Source organism: Peromyscus eremicus, chromosome 12 (assembly GCF_949786415.1).
Source record: "Peromyscus eremicus chromosome 12, PerEre_H2_v1, whole genome shotgun sequence".
Taxonomy (NCBI): Eukaryota; Metazoa; Chordata; class Mammalia; order Rodentia; family Cricetidae; genus Peromyscus; species Peromyscus eremicus.
The window spans coordinates 77,996,910-78,018,200 of record NC_081428.1 but is presented as its reverse complement, the minus strand read 5'-3'; the positions used below and the strand labels follow the sequence as shown (position 1 = coordinate 78,018,200).

The 21,291-nt window shown below is 45.1% G+C and overlaps 1 protein-coding gene across 1 annotated transcript in view; it reads left to right on the top strand.

Moving 5' to 3' along the window:
* Pi4ka (phosphatidylinositol 4-kinase alpha) overlaps positions 1–21,291 on the top strand; it is a 121,949-nt gene that overhangs the window by 30,287 nt on the left and 70,371 nt on the right. Inside the window, exons 3-7 of the mRNA XM_059277046.1 lie at positions 1,430–1,523; positions 5,668–5,756; positions 14,310–14,382; positions 15,232–15,491; positions 18,791–18,857. Coding sequence (XP_059133029.1) covers positions 1,430–1,523; positions 5,668–5,756; positions 14,310–14,382; positions 15,232–15,491; positions 18,791–18,857 — 583 coding nt within the window. The remainder of the gene's footprint in view (positions 1–1,429; positions 1,524–5,667; positions 5,757–14,309; positions 14,383–15,231; positions 15,492–18,790; positions 18,858–21,291) is intronic.

Sequence of the window (21,291 nt, the reverse complement as noted above, 5' to 3'; positions counted from 1 at the left end):
CCCTCAGCCATTCTAGTTTCTAAACTGCTGCTGTTTAAATATGTATTACTTTAAAATACCTTTGACATATGTGTTGCTTGTAAATCCCAAACATACACTTGACTTTTCTAAGAGCGGAAGGAAGAAATAAGTACAAACTACCTTTCATGCATTTGGATTCTACATAAGGATGTGTCAGATGGCACATGACAACTTAGCTGAACTGCTGGTTCCACCTTTGGAGTTTTGGATACAGATGGAACCCAGCATGCTTTAACAGACGCAGAGAAGGCCAAGGGATCATGTCTTTATCGTGGTTCACTTCCCGTTTGTATTGCATGACTCCATCCAGGATGCACTGGCTGCCTTCATGTCTCTCCAGTTGCGTCCATAGTAGTGGAGGTGGTTTATTTACTATGTACTACTAAAGCCTCTCCGGTATGTAGGGAGGAGCCTAGGCTTTCTTCAGAAGGCAATACAGTGCAGCCCTTTGGAGTTTTAGAATCCTAGACAGATGTTCTAGCCACTGCCTTTTATCATTTACAGATGTTTTCCTTTGTTCTTATAAATCTTCATTTAGACCCAGCTTAGAATGATCACTGTCTCTATTTCATTGGGCATCAAATGGAGAGGCTTGAAAGCTGAGCACCACTCTAGGGTGGTGGTTCACATCTGAAATCGCAGCACTTGGGAGGCAGAGGCAAGGGAATCTCCCTTAGTTCAAGCCTAGCCTGGTCTACATAGCATTCCAGGCTATCCAGGACTACACAGTGACACCTGTCCTTAAAGATAGATAGATAGATAGATAGATAGATAGATAGATAGATAGATAGATAGATAGATAGACAGACAGATAGATACATAGATACATAGACAGACAGACAGACAGACAGATAGATAGAATAAAAGAAATGAAAGCAGTTTCTTTCATTTAAATCTGATGCTCAGCTTTCAAGGACTAAAAGGGAAAATAAGCACAGAATTTAACAGAAGGAGAAGGAAAACAAGGAATAAGAAGTGAAGAGTATTGAGTCCAGAAGTTCATGCTGTGAATGTCACTTTGATCCCAAGAACCTCAGTTTAGGATCTATGGGTGGCTTTGGGCAATTTGTACCCCAGTCACTGAAACTAGGAGTTTAATTGAAATTTAACAGCAATAAACTCGATAAAACTTGCTTGTGAGTATCTTCTGGGGAGGGACTTCTAGGGGCCTTTCCCTCAGGGAAGTCCACTAGGCTGCACATTACACGCGGTAGGGTGTGTTTGTGTCCTGTGGAACACTGTGACATCTTCTGGACTGTGATGTATAGAGATAGGAAGGGTGATACCATGGGATCTCCTGCTTTATGCTGTCCCTGGAGAATCTGAGCTTCTTAGATCTAGGTAGCTTAGTCTATGTGAAAACGCCTACTAGTCACTTACTAAATAAAAATTTTTGTTTGTTTTTTAGCACAAAGACTGTGTTGTTCCTTATCTTCTTCGACTTCTCAGAGGTCTTCCAAAAGTGTATTGGGTTGAAGAAAGCACAGCTCGGAAAGGCAGAGGTAATTTCATATGTTTATCCTGAATGCAAAAAAAGAAAAGAAAAGAGAAAGAAACAAAGAAACCAGGCAAACGTGGAAATCAGGCTGCTTCTGGCTGGTCCCAGGAGGTGTGGGACAGCTTCAGTTCCTGGAGCAGTGTGACCGACCTGACTCACTGCTCGCCAGAACCCATGGTCAAGGGGAAGGATGCTCAGCCTACAGCTTTCCCCTGCACTCTTCTGGAAATGAGTCAGTTCTGTCATTGGTCCATTCCCAAACCAACCGTTTGCCCTTGAGCTTATAAATTCTTTCCTAGAGAAAGGTCAGTTCTCCACAGGATGCTGCTGCTATTTCAAAGGGTGAATGGACATTGGGAACATAACCATAATTGTTTACTAGAAATAGTTTTATCGAGTTTATTTATTTTATGTGTATGTTTTGCTGGAATGTATATCTGTGCATCACATGAGAAGAGGGAGCTGGGGGTCTGGAGAGATGGCTCAGAGGTTAAGAGCACTGGCTGCTCTTCCAGAGGTCCTGAGTTCAATTCCAAGCAACACATGGTGGCTCACAACCATCTATAATGAGATTTGGTGCCCTCTGGCATGCAGGTGTACATGCAGGTAGAACACTGTATACATAATAAATAAATAACAAACAAATAAAAAAAGGAAAGAAAGAAATGGAATGAATTCATACGCATTTCTTTTTTAACTGGTATTTTAAATTTTGAGGGCTAGGAGGTATCAGAGGGAGTCACAGCCCTTGTCCCACATGTACCTGCTGCCTCCTTTTCCTGCTTTCCTCCTTCTTTGTGAAATAGTCTTATAGACCCACTGTGCACCACGTTTGTTAGCTACCACACTGATGTTTGTGTGTACTGATACCCTGAAACTCCCAAGTCTGCTTGGAACACCTCCAGCATTTTAGGATTCCTGATACATAAAACTGAAGTTTCTTTGGAATCTAGCTCTGTAGTGCTGTATATAAAACCTTTGGATGTATCATGGTGGGTTGGTATCTGTAACGAAGACTTTTTTTCTCAATAGGTGATGCTGCCTAACTTGTTAAGGGGCTCACTCTGCTAAAGCCAATTTGCTGCTGTCACAAACATCCTGACTGTGCCTGTACACCTCCTGATCTGTGGGTTTTCAGCCCTTTTGGTTACCCACCATGCCTAGAACTGACTCCTTAAGTTATGAGTGTTTCCACAATTCAAAGGACCATAATTAACAGAAGTCTATATCTATAACTGTTACCTTATAACTGAAGCCATTGGTGTTCTTTTTTTTTTTTTTTTTTTTTTTTTTTCGAGACAAGGTTTCTCTGTGTAGCTTTGGCACCTTTCCTGGAACTCTCTCTGTAATATGAACTGGGATTAAAGGCGTGCGCCGTTGCCACCGCCGCCACCACCACCACCACCACCGGGCTTGGTGTTCTTTTTTAAAATTTTTTATTTTTAATTATCTATATATGACTGTGTCTGTGTGGGTATGTAAATGGGAGTGCAGTGCCCGCAGAGTCCACAAGAGGGTGTCAGATATCCTGGAGCTGTTGTGAGCTGGGCAGATGCTTGGATGCACACTTGGGTCCCCTGCAAAGGCAGGATGCACTCTTACCGCCCCGGGTCTCTGAGACCTAACAATCATCATTATTATCTCCTCCTCCCCCGAATTCCTCAGGTAGCTGCTCTAATGTGCACACATATATGTATAATTTAGGGCTAATAAATAAAACTTCTATATAAAACCACTTTTATGTATATAAAAGATTCATGTTAGAATGAAAGTTTTGACATGTTTGAAATAATGTTAAAAATATATAAATTTATAGAATTTGTGTGTGAACTGGGGACTGAACCCAGGGCCCTATGCATGCTAAATATGTGCTCCACCACTGGGTGTGTGTGTGTGTGTCTGTCTATGTGTTGGTGGTGTGTGTGTGTGTGTGTGTGTGTGTGTGTGTGTCTGTCTGTCTGTCTGTCTGTCTGTCTATGTGTTGGTGTGTGTGTATGTGTATGTGTTGATAGGCAGGCTCTCATCATCCTGGAACTCAACAAGTAGACCAGGCTGGCTGGCCAGCAAGCCCTAGGGACCCTTCTGTCCCTTGCCTCTGCCTCGCTGGCACCGAGTCTGCAAGTGTGTGCCGCCATGCCTGGCTTTTCATGTGGTTGCTAGGGATCAAACTTAGGTCCTCATGCTTGGCACGGTACTCAGTGACCCACGTCCCAAGCTGCTCCCCTTCCCCTTTTTTTGAAAGGCAGTAGAACTTAGGCTGCTAAATCTAGAGTGGTGGTTCCCAAAGTGGATGGTCTAAATTGTAATAAACGCCAAAGTGATTTTGATGCACACGTAAGTTTCAGAGCTACCTGGGTGGCATTTTAAAATTCTAATAATCTTCTGCCGTATACTGTATACTGCCATATACTAAGAATATCCGTGAAAATTGGGTACTTTTTTTTTTTTTTGGTTTTATTTTTGTTTTTCGAGACAAGGTTTCTCTGTGTAGCAGCCCTGGCTATCCTGGAACTCGCTCTTATAGACCAAGCTAGCCTCCAACGCAGATATCTGCCTGCTCTGCCTCCCTTGTACCTGGAATTAAAAGTGTGTGCCACCACTGCCTGGCTTAGAAAAAGTGGGTACTCATGTCTCTGATTCAGTATTAGGATTGATCACATGATTCATGACCATCATGATTGGAGCAGCGTGGCAGTTCTAACATTTGAAGGTGTGCTCAACAGAAAGGCTGCATATGTGTAGCTTTGGGTGCTTTAGATGAGGTACTCTTCCCAGCCGTAGTTGCTTTGAGGAATTGCCCTGCTGTTAGGGTGTTTGCGAAGGACTTAAAAGTCCAGGCCTGGGGTGCATGGTTCAGTCGTCCAGAGTGCAGTCCCCGGCTCTGAAACTCTGGGTGCTGGCTCCAGCACAACATGCACGCATGCTCTGTCTGTCTGTCTCATTCCGGTAAAGTGATACGAACATGTATTTGACGGTTAGTGTTCACGTGCTGTTGCTTATACTCCATTTAGATTTACTTCTTGGGTTGAAGATATAGCTCACTTGTTAGAATGCTTGCCTCCAGTATGCTTGAAGCCCTGGGTTTGGTCTCCAGCACCACATGAACGAGGCATGGAACTAAGAATCCATTACCAATAATCCCATTACCAAATTTGTAATCCCAATACTTAGGAGGTAGAGGCAGGAAGATCATAAGTTCAAGGTTGGGCCAGGGAGGTGGCCACACAAGCCCGATGTCCTGAGTTCAGACCATAGAATCAGTGTGGAAGCTGGATTTGGTCAGTCAGGTCCCAGAGATCTCAGCACTTCTACAGCACGGCAGGAGCTGGAGAGGGGTCCTGGGAAGTTTGCAGTCCAGCTCTGCTGGAGGACGCAGCACAACACGACAGAAAAGAACGTAAGCAAGCTGAAAGGTAAAGACCCGCACCTGAGATCATCTCCCAACCTCCACACAGATGCTGTGGCACGTGCAGCCTCACGCACACACCACAAAACACAAGAGTTCAGTCCCTGGGACCCACGTGACGGAAGGAAAGAGCTGACTGCAGTTGTCCCCTGACCTCCACACACATGCTGTCACTCACTTATGTGTGTGTGTGTGTCTCTCTCTCACACACCATACACAAAGTAAGTGTAATTAAAAACAACTAAAAATTAACTGGGCAGTGATGGCGCACGCCTTTAATCCCAGCACTTGGGAGGCAAAGGCAGGCGGATCTCTGTGAGTTCGAGGCCAGCCTGGTCTACAGAATGAGTTCCAGGACAGTCAGGGCTACACAAGGAAACCCTGTCTTGAAAAAAACAAAAACAAAACCCACAACTAAAACTTAATGCAGAAGTCTGTGACGAGGGATAGGAGAGAAGCTCGGCAGACCCAGCCTTTCCTTCTTTTAGCTCTTTCTTGTTGTGTGTTTGTTTTGGAGTTGGAGTCTCATGTGTCCCAGCCAGGCCTCGAATTCCCTATGTGGTGAGAATAACTTTGAGCTTCTGATTTTCTTGTCTGCTGCCTAAATGTTGGGGTCCAGGCTTCAGCCACCACCTCTGCTTTCTTACCTCACTGAAGCGGGTCCTTTGGCGGGCTGTGTGAGGAAAGGAGCGTGCTGAGCCAGGTGTCTGGGTTTGACCTGTTCGGGCCTTGTGTCTTCCAGGTAACCTCCCAGTTGCGGAGAGCTTTAGCTTCTGTCTGGTCACCTTGCTGTCTGATGTGGCTTACAGGGACCCCTCCCTGAGGGATGAGGTAAGTGTCTGATGACTGTGGTGCCCGGATGCTAATTGACAAGGACCCCAGAGCCGGGTGGTGGTGCACGCCTTTAATCCCAGCACTTGGGAGGCAGAGGCAGGCGGATCTCTGTGAGTTCGAGGCCAGCCTGGGCTACAGAGTGAGATCCAGTACAGGCACCAAAGAAACATAGAGAAACCCTGTCTCAAACCCCCCCCCCAAAAAAAGAGAGAGAGAGAGAGAGAGAGAGAGAGAGAGAGAGAGAAGAAGAAAAAAAGAAAGAAAGAAAAGAACCCCAGAATGATAGAAAGAGGGTGTGAAGCATGATTGGGTTGTGTTGATTTTATTTGGTACTATTTGTGTGTGCATGTATATGTATTGTTACACATGTGTATATACATGCAGAGGCCAGAGGAGGACTTCAGGTGTCCCTCTTGAGCTCTTCAACCATGTGTGTAAAATTCCTTATCTATCTACCTACCTGTCTGTCTTTCTGTCTATTCTGATGCTGCGGACTTAACCCAAGGCCTTGTACTTCCCAGTCACTTTACCACTGAGCTGAATCTCCAGCCCCTTTCCACCTTTTTGAAACAGGGTCTTGTTGGTTGTTTTATTACTCTTTACTCTTTGGGGGTCTGCCATACAGCTCCCAAATAAATACACACAGAGTCTTAGTCTTTCTTATGGAAGCCCGGCCTTAGCTTGGCTTATTTTTAGCCAACTTTCCTTAACTTAAATTTTCCTGTCTACCTTTTGCCTCTGGGCTTTTACCTTTCTCTTACCTGCTATGGGATGTCTTTCTGTACACTGTGAGTATGTGTTGCTCTGATTGGTTGATAGATAAAGCTGCACTGGCCTATGGCAGCGCAGGATAAGGTTAGGTAGTACATTCAAACTAAAGACGAGGAAGGGTAGAGTTGGAGAGATGAGAGCCTACCGCCAAAGGAGCAACAAGCCGTCAGCAGACCAGTGACACCACAGCCACGTGGCAACATATGGATTTACAGAAATAGGTTAATTCACGATGAAAGAGCTAGCTAATATAACCTGACCCATAGGCCATACAGTTTGTATGAGCCTCTGTGTTTACTTGGGACCAAGTGGCTGTGGGACAGGGGTGGCAGAGATTCTTTCCAACTGCGGGCCCTGCAGGATGGGAGAAACTTCCGGCTACACTTAGTTCTGTAAGTCTTCCTTTCACTCTTATTTCATGGCTGGCTGGGTGGCTGGGTGGCTGGGTGGCTGGGTGGCTGGGTGGTTGGGTGGCTGGGTGGCTGGGTGGCTGGGTGGCTGGGTGGCTGGGTGGCTGGGTGGCTGGGTGGCTGGGTGGCTGGGTGGCTGTGTGGCTGGCTGGCTGGGTGGCTGGCTGGCTGGGTGGCTGGCTGGCTGGGTGGCTGGGTGGCTGGGTGGCTGGGTGGCTGGGTGGCTGGGTGGCTGGGTGGCTGGGTGGCTGGGTGGCTGGGTGGCTGGCTGGCTGGGTGGCTGGCTGGCTGGGTGGCTGGGTGGCTGGGTGGCTGGGTGGCTGGGTGGCTGGGTGGCTGGGTGGCTGGGTGGTTGGGTGGCTGGGTGGCTGGGTGGCTGGGTGGCTGGGTGGCTGGGTGGTTGGGTGGCTGGGTGGCTGGGTGGCTGGGTGGCTGGGTGGCTGGCTGGCTGTCCCCTAGCGTCCTCCTCTCCTTGTTCTTGCTCCTCCTCTCTCCTCCCAGATTTCTCCTTCTATTTATTCTCTCTGTTGCCAGCCCCACTATCCTTTCTCCTGCTTTGCTATTGGCCGTTTAGCTCTTCATTAGACCATCAGGTGTTTTAGACAGGCAAAGTTACACAGCTTTACAGAGTTAAACAAACGCAACATAAAAGACTGCAACACATCTTTGCATCATTAAACAAGTGTTCCACAGCATGAACAGATGTAGCGCCTCTTAAACTAACATTCCACAACAGGGTCTCTCACTGAGCCTGAAGCTCACTGTTTGAGCTAGACTGGCCAGTGAAGTGCCAGTGAGTCACCCGTTTGCACACCCCAAAGCTGGGGTTGCAGGCAGTACACAGTACTCCCTGGCTTTTCTATGGGTGCTGGCAATTTCAACTCCTATCTTACTGCTTTCACAACATACACTTTTACCCACTCGACCATCTCCCTGGCCCCTTTATTTGATGCAACCAATAGCAGTACTTTTCAACTGTGAGGTCTTGGGTGTATTTTAGGATCTCACGAGCATTGCCTCATCCAGTGTATCACGTGTGAAGTGGGCAGAAAACGGCAGAGGTGGCCACTTTCCTCCTCGAGGAAACTTCTTGATTGAAGTTGCTTGTAGAAGAGAACTTTCCCTTTTTATTTTTCTGCTCGTGTATGTGTGGATGTGATGTAGGTGCACGTGTGCTCTCCTGTGTGCACTTGCACGTGGAGGCCTGAGGTTGGTGTGAAGATCATCCTCCATTGCTCCCCAGCACTTTTTTTTTTGGGGGGGGTGTTTTTTGGCTTTTCGAGATGGGGTTTCTCTGGAGCTCTGGTTGTCCTAGAACTCACTTTGTAGACCAAGCTGGCCTCGAACTCACAGAGATCCGCTTGCCTCTGGGATTAAAGGTGGGAGCCGGCTTGCTCTTCCACCTTATCCATTCTCAGTCAGATTTAGAGCCCACAGGTATGGCTAGTTTTGCTAGCTATCTTGTTCTGGTGATTCAGTCCCTTGTTAACTTCCAAAGCTGAAGTTACAGATGGGCAGCCATACCCACCAGGCATTTAGATGGGTTTCTGGGAACTAAAACTTCAGTCCTCACACTGGAATTGTACTCAGCTAACCACTGGGCAATCTCCCCAGCCTTCATAGAAGAAAAGTTTTTTTTCATTTGAACCTTTTTTCTTTGAGGCTTTTCTGGTTTCAGTTGCCAACATATATAATCATATTTCCTTCCGTAGCATATGTGTGTGCATGTGTAGGTCAGAGGTCAACCTCCGGTACCCACTCTTGCTCTGCAACTTCCCTGAGCCTTCAGATCCCTTTGCCAACAGTAAGCCAAGAGATACCAGGCATCTCCACTCATTTTCAGGAGGCCGTCTTCTGACAAATGCTTCAGCCAACCATTCAAACAAACTTTTGATTCCTTTTTTAGCTGTGTGAGCTTCCACGTTAAACCTAGAATCTCCCTCAGTGGGTCCATATCAATAAACTCGTTCTGGTCCAGTTTTACGTTCCTTCCATCATTATCCCTCACCCCTAAGATCCATTCTCACGCTCTTGCGCTTGCTCTGCTCTCGCCCTGTCCCTCTCTCCTCTCCTCTCCTCTCCCTCCCTCCTCTCCCACCTCAATTCTTCTCCCTCCCCCTCTCATCTCTCCTCTCCCCTCTCCTGTCCTTTCTCCTCCCCTCTCCCCTCTTCCTTCTCCTAAAGAAAAAAAAAAAAAAAGATCCATTCTCACACATGTCCCCTGTTAGAGAAGGGGAGAGAGAGAGAACAGGAGAGAGCAGGCGTATTCATCCAGGACTCTGAGAAAGTGGAGAGTAACAGGGAATGGAGAACACATGTGAGAATTGCAGGGTTATAGGAAGGATGAGTAGCTATGGGGTGAGAAGCCCTTGAGCTGCAGGGAATTGGGGTAGAAGAGGAGGTGAGAGGGATGCTGGCATGGACGTTGACGTGTATAACAGGCACTCTTGGTACTGAGGAAGCCTGGAGCAAGAATGGACTTGGATATGCTAATAGGCACCACAGGTAGCCATATGTAAAGGAAATGACTCCTTTTGGGAAATGGGAACCAATTTCACCAGTTCTTGGGAAATGCTAGCTTTTATCTAACCTCAAGAAATCCTCCTATAGTCCAATTTATGCTCATTTCTGGATATTTGGACTGGCTGTTGGACTACCTGAGACCTAACATTACCCAGACTTCTGCTTGAATGAATTAGCAAACTCATTAAGCTCTTTAATAGTAGTAGTATAGCTCACTTCTTTGTGGACTACATTTTATCTCCCCTCAAGGAGCCCCTTAGCCTTTACTCTGGTTATAGATCTAGAGGCAACTGTAGGTGGGCCCTGAGGGACATCAGTGTTGCCTTGCCTGGCATTTCCTTCAGAGAAAGTCACTGCTGGTTTAGCAGACATTGAAGGATTAATTTCCTCAGTCAAAGGTGGAAAAGGCAATATTTCAAGGGTTGGGGTGGGAGTACATCTGCTGAGGGTGGAGAGACTTCTTCCTCGGGTGAGATAAACGCTTGAGAGTCCGAGGGTTCAAGTTCTCAGTTTCAATAGGGTTCTCCTATACATCTCCATTCCAAATTACAGGGTCCCATTCTTTTCTAATTAGTGCCCTTACTTTAACTGCCAGCACCTTCTGAGGCTGGGACTTTAATGTAGCTAGAGTTTTCCTGCCTGGCCCACAGTCAGGACAAATCTCTGTCACCCACCAGTCCCACAGCTGCTCAGACCCGACCAAGTAAACACAGAGACTTATATTGCATACAAACTGTATGGCCGTACCAGACTTCTTGCTAACTGTTCTTTTATCTTAAATTAATCCTTTTCTATAAATCTATACCTTGCCATGTGGCTCGTGGCTTACCGGCATCTTCACATGCTGCTAGTCATGGCGGCGTCTGGCAGTGTCTCCCTCAGCCTTCTGCTTCCCAGAATTCTCCTCTCTCCTTGTCCCGCCTATACTTCCTGCCTGGCCACTGGCCAATCAGTGTTTTATTTATACAGAACGATATCCACAGCACTTTAATTTGGTTGTAATTATGCCAACCTTATCATGAGGGCTTCAGTTTGATTTTCCACAGAGCAACTTGAGCTCTGTGGCTGCTGGAGAGAAGATTCTCTTCCAGGGCACACTAAGAAACCTTTAGATCAATTCTCAACATTCCCAGTGCTATGACCCTTTAATACAGTTCCTCGTGTTGTGGTGACCTCCAACCATAAAATTATTTTCATTGTTACTTCATAACTATAATTTTGCTACTGTTATGAATTGTAAATGTAAATATCTGATATGCAGGATATCCAATTGCAACTCCTGTGCAGAAGGGTCATTTCATACCAGAAGTCATGACTCACAGGTTGAGAACCACTGCTTTGGACTGTTAAATGCACATCTGGAGCTGGTCAATTTTATCACTGCATTCATTGTTGTCCTTCACTATTCTGAGATGTTAGAAGTTGGTTAATTTTACCTCAAAGCTTCTTTTCCTTTGCCAATTTATCCAGAGATGCTAGAAGCAACCAGTCGGTTTCAGTTTTCTTATTTTCCTACAAACTGTCCAAAGTTTTATATACAGAGTCACCATTACCTCTCACAGTTGGTGAATCAGGATAATCAGATGCGTTTGTCTCCTGTAATATAATTCACATTATAGGCTTTCAATACTCCAAGCTTCTAGGAAAGACTTCAGTAACTATAGGTGGCAGCAAATTGGAATGCCTATTCCAGATACTTAAGAAATCCACCCTTATACTTCTGTTGTTCTAGAACCACTCCTGGTACCAAAGTCTGTATTAGGGTTCTCTAAAGCGGTGGTTCTGGACCTGTGGGTTATGACCGCCTTGGGAGTAGAATGACCTTTCATAGGGGTCACCTAAGACCATGAGAAAACAGATATTTATATTACAATTCATAACAGTAGTAAGATTATAGTTAAGAAGTAGCAATAAAGATAATTTTATGATCGGTCACTGCAACATGAGGAACTTATTAAAGGGTCGCGCATTAGGAAGGTTGAGAACTGTTGGGAAATATTATTTTAAAGTGTGTTACTTTTGTTTATGTTGTGCTTATTTAACTCTGTGAAGCTGTGATACTTTGCCTGTCTAAAACACCTGATGGTCTAATAAAGAGCTAAATGGCCAATAATGAGGCAGGCAAGAGAAATAGGCGGGGCTGGCAGGCAGAGAGGATAAATAGAAGGAGAAATCTGGGAGGAGGAAGAAGGAAGCGAGAGAAGGAGGAGGATGCAAGAAGTCAGCCACCCAGCTACACAACCAGCAACAGAGTAAGAAATAATGAAAACTATATAAAAATAGTGAAAGGTAAAAGCCCAAAGGCAAAAGCTAGATGGGATATTAAGTTAGGTAAAGCTAGCAAGAAACAAGCCAAGCTAAGGCATTTGTAATAAAGAATAAGCCTTCATATACATGATTTATTTGGGAGCTGAGTGGTGGACCCCCCCCCCCCAAGAGCATAAACAACAGAGACCCACTGGTCTAAAGGAACAGAGCTGATAGAATGAATAGATATATAATGGGCATCTATTAGAGTGGCCTTCAGGCTGTGGTCCAGCTAGTCCAACAGTGGCTGTTTTCCAACAGAAGGTCCACGAATCTCAAAGAAGTAGGTTCTAATGCCATGAAGGAATGGACTTGCCAGAGAGGGAGGGAGGGCAGCGGGCAAAGAGCAAGAGCTTCCTTTTTCCTTGTCCTTTATATAGGCTGCCGGCAGAAGGTGTGGCCCAGATCCAAGGTGGATCTTACTATTTCAAATGATTTATGAATAATCCCTCACAGGTGTATCCAGCTGCTTGGATTTTAGTTAATTCTAAGTGTAGTCAAGTTGACAACCAAGAATAGCCATCCCCATGGTGGTTTGTTGGTTTGTTTGTTTGGTTTTGTTGTTATTGTTGTTTTTGTTTTGTTTTGTTTTAAGCAGGGTCTATCTAGGTAGCTCTGGCTGGTCTGGGTCTCACTATGTAGACTGGACTGGCTTGGAATTCACAGGTAACTGCCAGCCTCTTTCCTGGTTGCTGGGATTAAAGGTATTAAACAATAAGGCCTTATCTATGAATAATGTTTGCCAAAATAATGTGATCAACAATGAAATTAGAAAAAGTACAGATTGAGTGTCTCTAGTAAAGAATCCAAAATCTAGCCAGGCGGTGGTGGCGCATGCCTTTAATCCCAGCTCTCAGGAGGCAGAGGCAGGCGGTTCTCTGTGAGTTCGAGGCCGGCCTGGTCTACAGAGCGAGATCCAGGACAGGCGCAAAGCTACACAGAGAAACCCTGTCTCGAAAAACAGGAGGGGAAAAATAAATAAATAAATAAAGACAAAATCTAAAGCCGCATGGTAGTGGTGCACACCTTTAATCCCAGCACTCAGGAGACAGAGGCAGGTGATCTATACAGATTAAGTTCCAGGACAGCCAGGGATACACAGAGAAACCCTGTCCCAAAACAAACAAACAAATAATAAGTAAACAACACAAAACAAAGAATCCATAATCTGAAATTTTGATCACTAATGTCATTCTACAAGTAGAAAATTCTATGTCTCACTGCATGTAATGGATTGCATTCAAAATGCAGACTCGTTTAAAACATTGAATAAAACTATGCTAGGCTATGAGTATAAAGTGTATAAAGCACAAATGAATTAAACTGTGTCAGGCAATGTCTATAAAGTGTATAAAACATAGATGACTTTCATGCCCACTGGATTCGTTTATTTTTATCTTATGTGTATTAGTGCTTTACCTGGATCTGTGTATGTTTACCACATGCCTCTACCTGGTGCCGTTGGAGGCCAAAAGAGGATCTTGGATCCCCTAGAACTGGAGTTACATACAGTTGTGAACTGCCATGTGGATGCTGGGAGCCAAACCAAACTCCTCTGCAAGAACAGAAAATGCTCTTAATTGCTGAGCTATTTCTTACCCCACCACTTTTAGTAGTATTATTAATATTAGGGAAATATAGGAATGTTGACTACTTATGAACAAATCTTGTCACATCTGTTTCTTTTTTTGTTTGTCTGGGCTTTGCATCCCAGTCCAGTGAACTACAAACAAAAAGTTAAAATACCAACTGCATAAGTATAAGTTTCATAGCTTAAGGACAACATGTAGAAAGAAAGAAAAAAGCACCAACATGTGTGAAGAGAATTTAAATGTCTTACATAGCCAACTATGTGACATGTTCACAAAAGACAGACAAACTGAAAACTAATGGCTCAGCCAGATGGTGGCAGCGACACACACCTTTAACCCCAGCACTAGGGAGGCAGAGCCAGGCAGATCTCTGTGAGTCTACAGAAAGAGATCCAGGACAGGCACCAAAACTACATGGAGAATCCTGGTCGGGAAAAACTGAAAAAAAAAAAAAAAAAAGAAAGAAAAAAGAAAAAAGAAAACCTAATGGCTCACACAATAAAGTCTAGACTCCCATGAATGTGAGTTCCTGCATCCCCCAAAATATTCATGTGTGCATTCTGAATCCCACACTTCATGTAAAGTGTAGAAAAATTAGGCTGTTGTACAGTGGTAAGCAGATAACATAGTATCACGAAATTATGGTCATACAGTAAAACTGAAAAGAACTAAGCCCTTTTAGCCAGGAAAAGAGATAATCTGAAGACCTCTTTAGAGAAAATGAAAGAAAAATGGTCCAGAGCAGTGGGTACAAGCCCCAGGAAGACATCACTGGTCCAGGGTTAGGGGAAGGTTGACTGTGATGTTAGCAGCTAGCTCCTGGCACAGCTATTGTGGGGGAATGGATAGGGTTGGTCAAGATATTGTCTAGAGCTCCTTCGAAGTTTGAGTGAGTTTTGTAATACTCACCTAGTTTTGTTAACTGTTTGTGCCCATGACTGTCACAGATTTTAGAGGCACTCCTGCAGGTTATGCATGTCCTTCTGGGAATGTGCCAGGCCTTGGAGATTCAAGAAAAAGGTATGATTCTAAATCTTCCAGACTATTTTATCTACAGTTTTTCAAATTTTTATTTGTTATTTGTGTCTGTGTATAATGTGGGGTGTGTGTGGGGGGGTGTGTACTCAAGCTCAAAGATGTACATATATGTGGTCAAAAGAAAACTAACTTGTGGGAGTCAGTTCTCCCCTCCGCCGTGGGATGGATCCAGGAGTCAAACTCGGCCCCTGGGGTTGCAAGGGTAGGGCTTTTACCCACTGAGTCATCTCGTTGGCCCCTCAAAGCTGTTTTCTGTTTCTCCTTTCCCTTCCCTTTATCCTTTGTTTTCTGTTTCTTTGTTTTGTTTGTTCGTACTTTGTATATACCAGATGAGTAGAAACTTTTCTATTAGGTTACATTTGTGTGCTTGTATACTGAGAGGCCACATGAGCATAGCTGTGTATACAAATGCCAGATGTCTTTGACAAGTAACTTTACTCTTCTGAGTCTCTGTTTTGCCCAGTAAAGTATGGGGGTAGTTTAGCTGACTACTTTCTAGACTAGGTCACTTTTCCCATAGTGTAAACAGGGCCATCAGTGTGATCTGAGGTGGTCATAGTACATAAGCATGACTCAACTATATTACTGATTGGGATGTGCCATGAATAGATCAAGACCTCCCAAGGAAAGCAAATGTGACAGAGACACAGTCTGACATAACTGGTAATGAGACTGAAAATGTCACCAGTTGACCCTGTAACTGTGGCTTGTTCTCGGCCTTCATTCACAGTTATCAGGAGTGGGTTGTAAAATGTTAGCCAGTGGTACAAGTTGTTATAGTGTGGCTGTCTTAAGTAACTCTCATGTTATAACTCCCGCTTGCTCCTCTAGAATACCTTTGCAAGTATGCAATCCCATGCCTGATCGGAATCTCCAGATCGTTCGGACGTTACAGCACTTCTGAAGAGTCTCTCCTCTCAAAGCTCTTTCCCAAAGCCCCTCCTCATTCCCTGAGAATCCCGGAGGAGCTAGAAGGTGTCCGAAGGCGTTCCTTTAATGACTTCCGCTCCATCCTACCCAGCAATCTGCTGACTGTGTGTCAGGAGGGCACACTGAAGAGGAAAACCAGCAGTGTGTCCAGCATCTCCCAGGTCAGGCTGGGTTCCCCGGGGGGTGGGGGTGGGGTGGGGGGGTACTCAGGGAGGAGAACTTCAGTAAGTGTCCATGCAAAGAAACACTTGTGTGTAGTTTGAGGTTCTCATTAGAATTCTCTTGTTATAATAAGAAAAACTTGTCCCTTTTTTTTTCTGTATTTGAGATGGTCTTGCCAGAACTCACTATGTGACCCAGATGGACTAGAACACGTGGCCCTCCTTACCCTCTTGGTGCTAAAATTATAGATGTGGGCCACTATACTTGTTTAAGACTGATCCCTTTTAAGAGGTGGTTTTGTTTGTTTGTTTGTTTCTTGTTTTGTTTGTTTGGTTTTTGGTTTTTTGTTTTTGTTTTTGTTGTTGTTGTTGTTGTTGTTGTTTTTGGTTTTTCAAGACAGGGTTTCTCTGTGTAGCCCTGGCTGTCCTGGAACTAGCCCTGTAGACTAGGCTCTGAACTCACAGAGATCCTCCTGCCTCTACCCCTCCTCCCCACCAAGTGCTGGGATTAAAGATGTGCACCACCACTGCCCAGCCTCCAATTTAAGATTTGTATGGGAACTCACTCTGCAGACTAGAATGGCCTCAAACTTGCACTGATCCTCCTGCCTCAGCCTCCTCTGTGCTGGGATTCCAAGGATGTACCAGCACACCTAGGGTTTTACGCATGCAGACAAATTGTTTTTAAGAGGATCTTGCACATACATGCTGGCCTCAAACTCCCATTTCTGCCTCCCAAGTGCTGAGAACATAGGAGAATGCCACCAAGCCAGGCTTCTTTTTACCATTGTCAGTGATTTCATAGTTGTGGGATGGTGGGGTTTTTGTTTGTTTTGTTTTATTTTTGAGACATGTAGCCCAGGCTGGCCTCAAAGTTGCTCTTGAGCTGAGAATGATCTTGAACTTGATCCACTTGTTTTTATCACCCTAGTGCTAGGATTACGTATGTGCTGTCATATGCAGTACTAGGGATTTGTATTAGGGTTCTCTGAAGGAACAGAACTGATAGGATGATTCTGTGTTTATATATAGGAAGGGGATTTATTAGAATAGTTTTCAGGCTGTGGTCCAGCTAGTCCAGCAGTGGCTGCTTACCAACAGAAGGTCCAAGAATCCGGTAGTTTTTCAGTCTATGAGGCTGAGTGTCTCAGCTGGGCTTCAGGATACACCAGAACCCTGAAGAAGTCGGCTGTAATGCCAGAGAAGGAATGGCCTTGCCCACAAGAGTGAGAGCAAGCAGGCAAAGAGAACAAGCTTCCTTCTTCCACGTCCTTCATATAGGCTGCCACCAGAAGCTGTGACCCAGATTAAAAGTGGATTTTCCCACCTAAAAAGATCTGGATTAAAAGCGGGTCTTCCCATTTCAAATGGTTTAATTAGGAAAAAAAAACCCCATGGACGGTGGTGGTGCACGCCTTTAATCCCAGCACTTGGGAGGCAGAAGCAGGCAGATCTCTGAGTTTGAGGCCAGCCTGGGCTACAGAGTGAGTTCTAGGACAGGCAGGGCTACACAGAGAAACCCTGTCTCGAGGAAAAATAATCTAGAAGATAACCCAGCCTCTTGGGTTGTAGTTAGTTCCAGGTGTCATCAAGTTGACAACTAAGAATAGCCACCAGAGACTCAAACTCGGGGCTTCCTACATGGTAGGCCAGTACTTTATCAACTGAGCTACGTCACCATCCCCCAGACTTTACTCTGAGATAGTTGGTGCCTGTAAGAAGTATGTAATTGAGGGGCTCCCAGCACCCACATTGTAGCTCACAACCATCTTTAACTCCAGTTCCTGGGGATTTTACATCCTCTTCCAGCCTCTGAGGACACTAGGCACTTACGTGGTACAGACAGACATACATGCAGACAAAATACCTACATACATAAAAAATGGAATAAAAATTTAAATTAAAAGAATAGTATGTAAAAAACAAACAAACAAACAAAAAGAATAGTATGTAACTGAGGGCTGGGATGATGGCTGGTTTGTAAAGTGCTTGCTTTGCAAGTATTAGAACCTGAGTTCAGTCCCCAGAACTCAAAAAAAAAAATGCTGAGTGTTTGTGGAGTATGCTTGTAATCCTAGCATGGGGATCGGGATCCCTGAGCTGGCTGGCTAGCTTTAGGCCAATGAAAGGCCTTGTCTCAAAGAAAATGGATGTCTTTCCAGCAGATAACCCCCCAAAGTTGTCCTCCAACCTCCACATACACACAAGTGCACTTGTATGAAACATGCACACACACCAGCAAAAAATGTGTATTGGGGCTCAGCAGTTAAGAGTGCTCACTGTTCTTCCCTAAGACCTGGATTCAGTCTCTAGCACTGTGTCAGGCAGCTCACAACCCCTGTAACTCCCAATTCCTGGGATCTGATCTCTTTGGATTCCAGGAGCTCCTCTGCACATACAGTGCAGCTAAAGTCAGATGGGACACTCAGCCACACATGGAAATAATGAATAAACATGTTAAAAATTGTTATCTTTTGAAAATAAAGAAGTGTGTAATTGTACTAGGCTTGGTAGCACATACCTGCAGTCCCAATACTCATCAAGCTGAAGCAGAGAATCATGAGTTTGAGGCTAGATTGGGCTACATAGCAAGATGCTTTTTTGTTTGTTTGTTTTGTTTTTTGTTTTTGTTTTTGTTTTTCAAGACAGGGTTTCTGTGTAGTCCTGGCTGTCCTGGAACTCATTCTATAGACCAGGCTGGCCTCAAACTCACAGAGATCTGCCTGGCTCTGCCTCCCAAGTGCTGGGATTAAAGGCATGTGCCACCACCAGCCCACCTGGCTGCTGTTTCATTTTTTAAGAAAGTAGTATATCATTTTGAGGAGTGAGGTGTAACTTCATACACATAAGACCCTGCCATTCTGTAGCTAACACCATTCTCCTCAGAAACCTCCCATACATGGATGTGTGCATGTATGTAAGTGTGACTCGTGGAAAAAAGATAACACAAAATATTAAGAAAAATTCAGCTCATTCTGGGTGTAGAGCTGCACACCTGTTATCCCAGCACTCAGGAAGCAGAGGCCAACCTGGTCTGCATGGCAAGTTCCAGTCTGGCTATTGCTAAGTAGCAAAACTTTGTCCCCAAAAGAAAGTGGGAGGCAGATTCAGCTTAGTAAACAAATACAAAATACATAGTTACTGGTATTACAATATGCAGTAAAAAGTGCTGCTATAGCAGCAGACCTCAGTGAGGAGCTAAGGCTGGACTCAAGTGTGGACAGCAGGTTGGCAGAGACCCTCTGAGATGAGTAATTGGTTCTCTGGAGCCTTTTTTGATCTTACCTTATTGCTTTCAGGTTAGCCCAGAGCGTGGCATGCCCCCTCCCAGCTCCCCTGGAGGATCTGCCTTTCACTACTTTGAAGGTAGGTTTCCCCTCGGTACCATTAGTGTGAATCTAGTATCGGAACAGCGTCACAGTGACTTCTGTGACGCTGAGGACGCTGGACTGGCATTCAGAGTGGCGAGTTTTCATTTCTGGTTCTACTGTAATTTCTCCCCACCGACCCTACCCTGTGTGTGTGTGTGTGTTACTGTTCTGTTGGCTGTGAGACCAAGGTAACTTACAGAAAAAAGCATTTAATTGGGGCTTTCTTGTGGTTTCAGAGGGTTAGTCTATGATGATCATGACCGGAAGTGTGGTAGAAGGTGGGCAGGCATGGCACTGGAGCAGTAGTTAAGAGCTTACATCTTGATCCAAAGGCCAAGAAACAGTGGGGGGGGGGGAGAAGGAGAGGGAGAGAGGGAGTAAAATTGGGCCTGGCATGGCCTCCCCCCCCCCCCCCATTTTTTTTGAGACAGGGTTTCTCTGTGTAGCTTTGCTCCTTTCCTGGATCTCACTCTGTAGACCAGGCTAGCCTCAAACTCACAGAGATCCGCCTGGCTCTGTCTCCCGAGTGCTGGGATTAAAGGCGTGTGCCATCACAGCCCGACTTGGCTTGGACTTTTAAAACCCCAAATCCCATTCCCAGTAACACACCACCTTCAGCAAGGCTGCATATCCTAATCCTTTCTAAACAGTTCTGCCAACTGGGAGCCAAACATTCAAATATATGAATCTGTGGGGGCCCTACTCATTGAAAACACCACACTCTTCCCCCTAGTCCCCACACACTCCCACATACTACAAATGAAGCCCAGGACTTTGGTTTGTTGATTTTGTTTTTTTGTGTAGCCCTGGCTGTCCTGGAATTTGATTGTAGGCGAGGCTAGTCTGTGGGAGCCCACAGAGGTTTCCTAGTGAAATCTGAGCTTGCTTTACCCAGCAGGGCTGCATAAGGGGATAGATTGACCACGTGTGTGGTTACCAGGTGTTTGAAAGGGTCTGCACTTGGTTATGCTAGGGGCAGGTCTTTTGCTCCACCCCTTGGCATTCCTTTAAAAAGCCCTTTAGAAGAAACAGAAGGGTCCAGTGGATTAGGATCCAGGCCCTCCTGAGCTATCCTGTGTTTCTGTCTGTCTCTCTCTCATCTACATTTCTATCTAAATATCTTATCCCTCACTCCTCAAGAGTACCCTGGGGAAAAAAAGGTGGGGGCGGGTCCCCACGCTGGCCTTGAACTTACAGAGATCCACCTGCCCTCTGCCTCCCCAGTGCTGGGATTAAAGGCGTGCGCCACCACTGCCCAGATAAAACCCATGACTTTGTGCTAGCTAGGCAAGTGCTCTCATCTTGCTACATTCTCGGCCAGAGTTTTATTTATTTCTGTCATTTTAGTTATGTGTATGTATGTGTATCATGTTTGGGGATATGCACATGAGTGCAGATGCCTGTAAAGTCCAGAAGAGGGCATCAGATCCCCTGGAGCTGGAGTTACAGGCATTTATGAGCTGTGTGACCATACGTGCCTGGACTGAAATGCAGGTCCTCTGCAAGTGCACTCTTAACTGCTGAAACATCTCTGTAGCCCCCAGAAATTTGTTTGAGTTTAGTTTTAAAATATCTCTAGAGAAAAATACAAAAAATAAGTCACAGACTCCCAAATGCTACCCTGTGGATTTTAACTTGTTAAAGCATGGGTTTTCTAGTAGAAGGTCTATCTTTTTTAAAGGCCATTAAATATATAGATGTTTAAAAATGCAGTAGTTTGTTATGGTGGCAGGACCATGCCTGCAAATCCCAGAACTTCAGAGACTAAAGGAAGAAGATCATATGTGGGGCCAGCATGGACTACATAGCCAGCGTCTATCTCAAAAACACAGTAACAAACAAAATAAGAATGTAGTAATACTACTTTCTTTGAAGCTTTGCTACTTGCTAAATGCTTTCCCATAATTTACTGATTTTGATTCATGTGACTGTCCTGTATATTGGACACATTAAAACTACCTTTCCCTCAGCTGGAGAGATGACTCAGCAGGCTTGCCTGTGAGTGTGAGGACCAGAGTTGAGACCCCCAGAGCCCACATCAGTGCCGGGGGCATATGGTTGTCCCCTGCATTCCCAGTGGTACTGGAGGCAGAAACAAGCTGGCTAGCCAGACAGATGAAATGAACTCACACATATACACACAATCAAAAACGATTATCTCCGTCTGGCTCTTGAGAAAAATTAGATCAGATTAAATCAGGATAGGTCAGGAAACCAGGGGCTCCATTCTGCAGCCCCTCCATTTTTGAGTGATGTGAATTTCTTTCTTTCTTTCTTTGTGCGTGAGAGAGATGAGGAGAGACAGGCAGACAGAGTGTGTATGCTGGGAGTTGTGTTTTGTAGTAGGAATGCTGGGGTTACAGATGTGCGCCACTGCATCTGGCTCTGTTGTTTGTTTACATGGGATCTGGGGAATTGAACTGTTATCC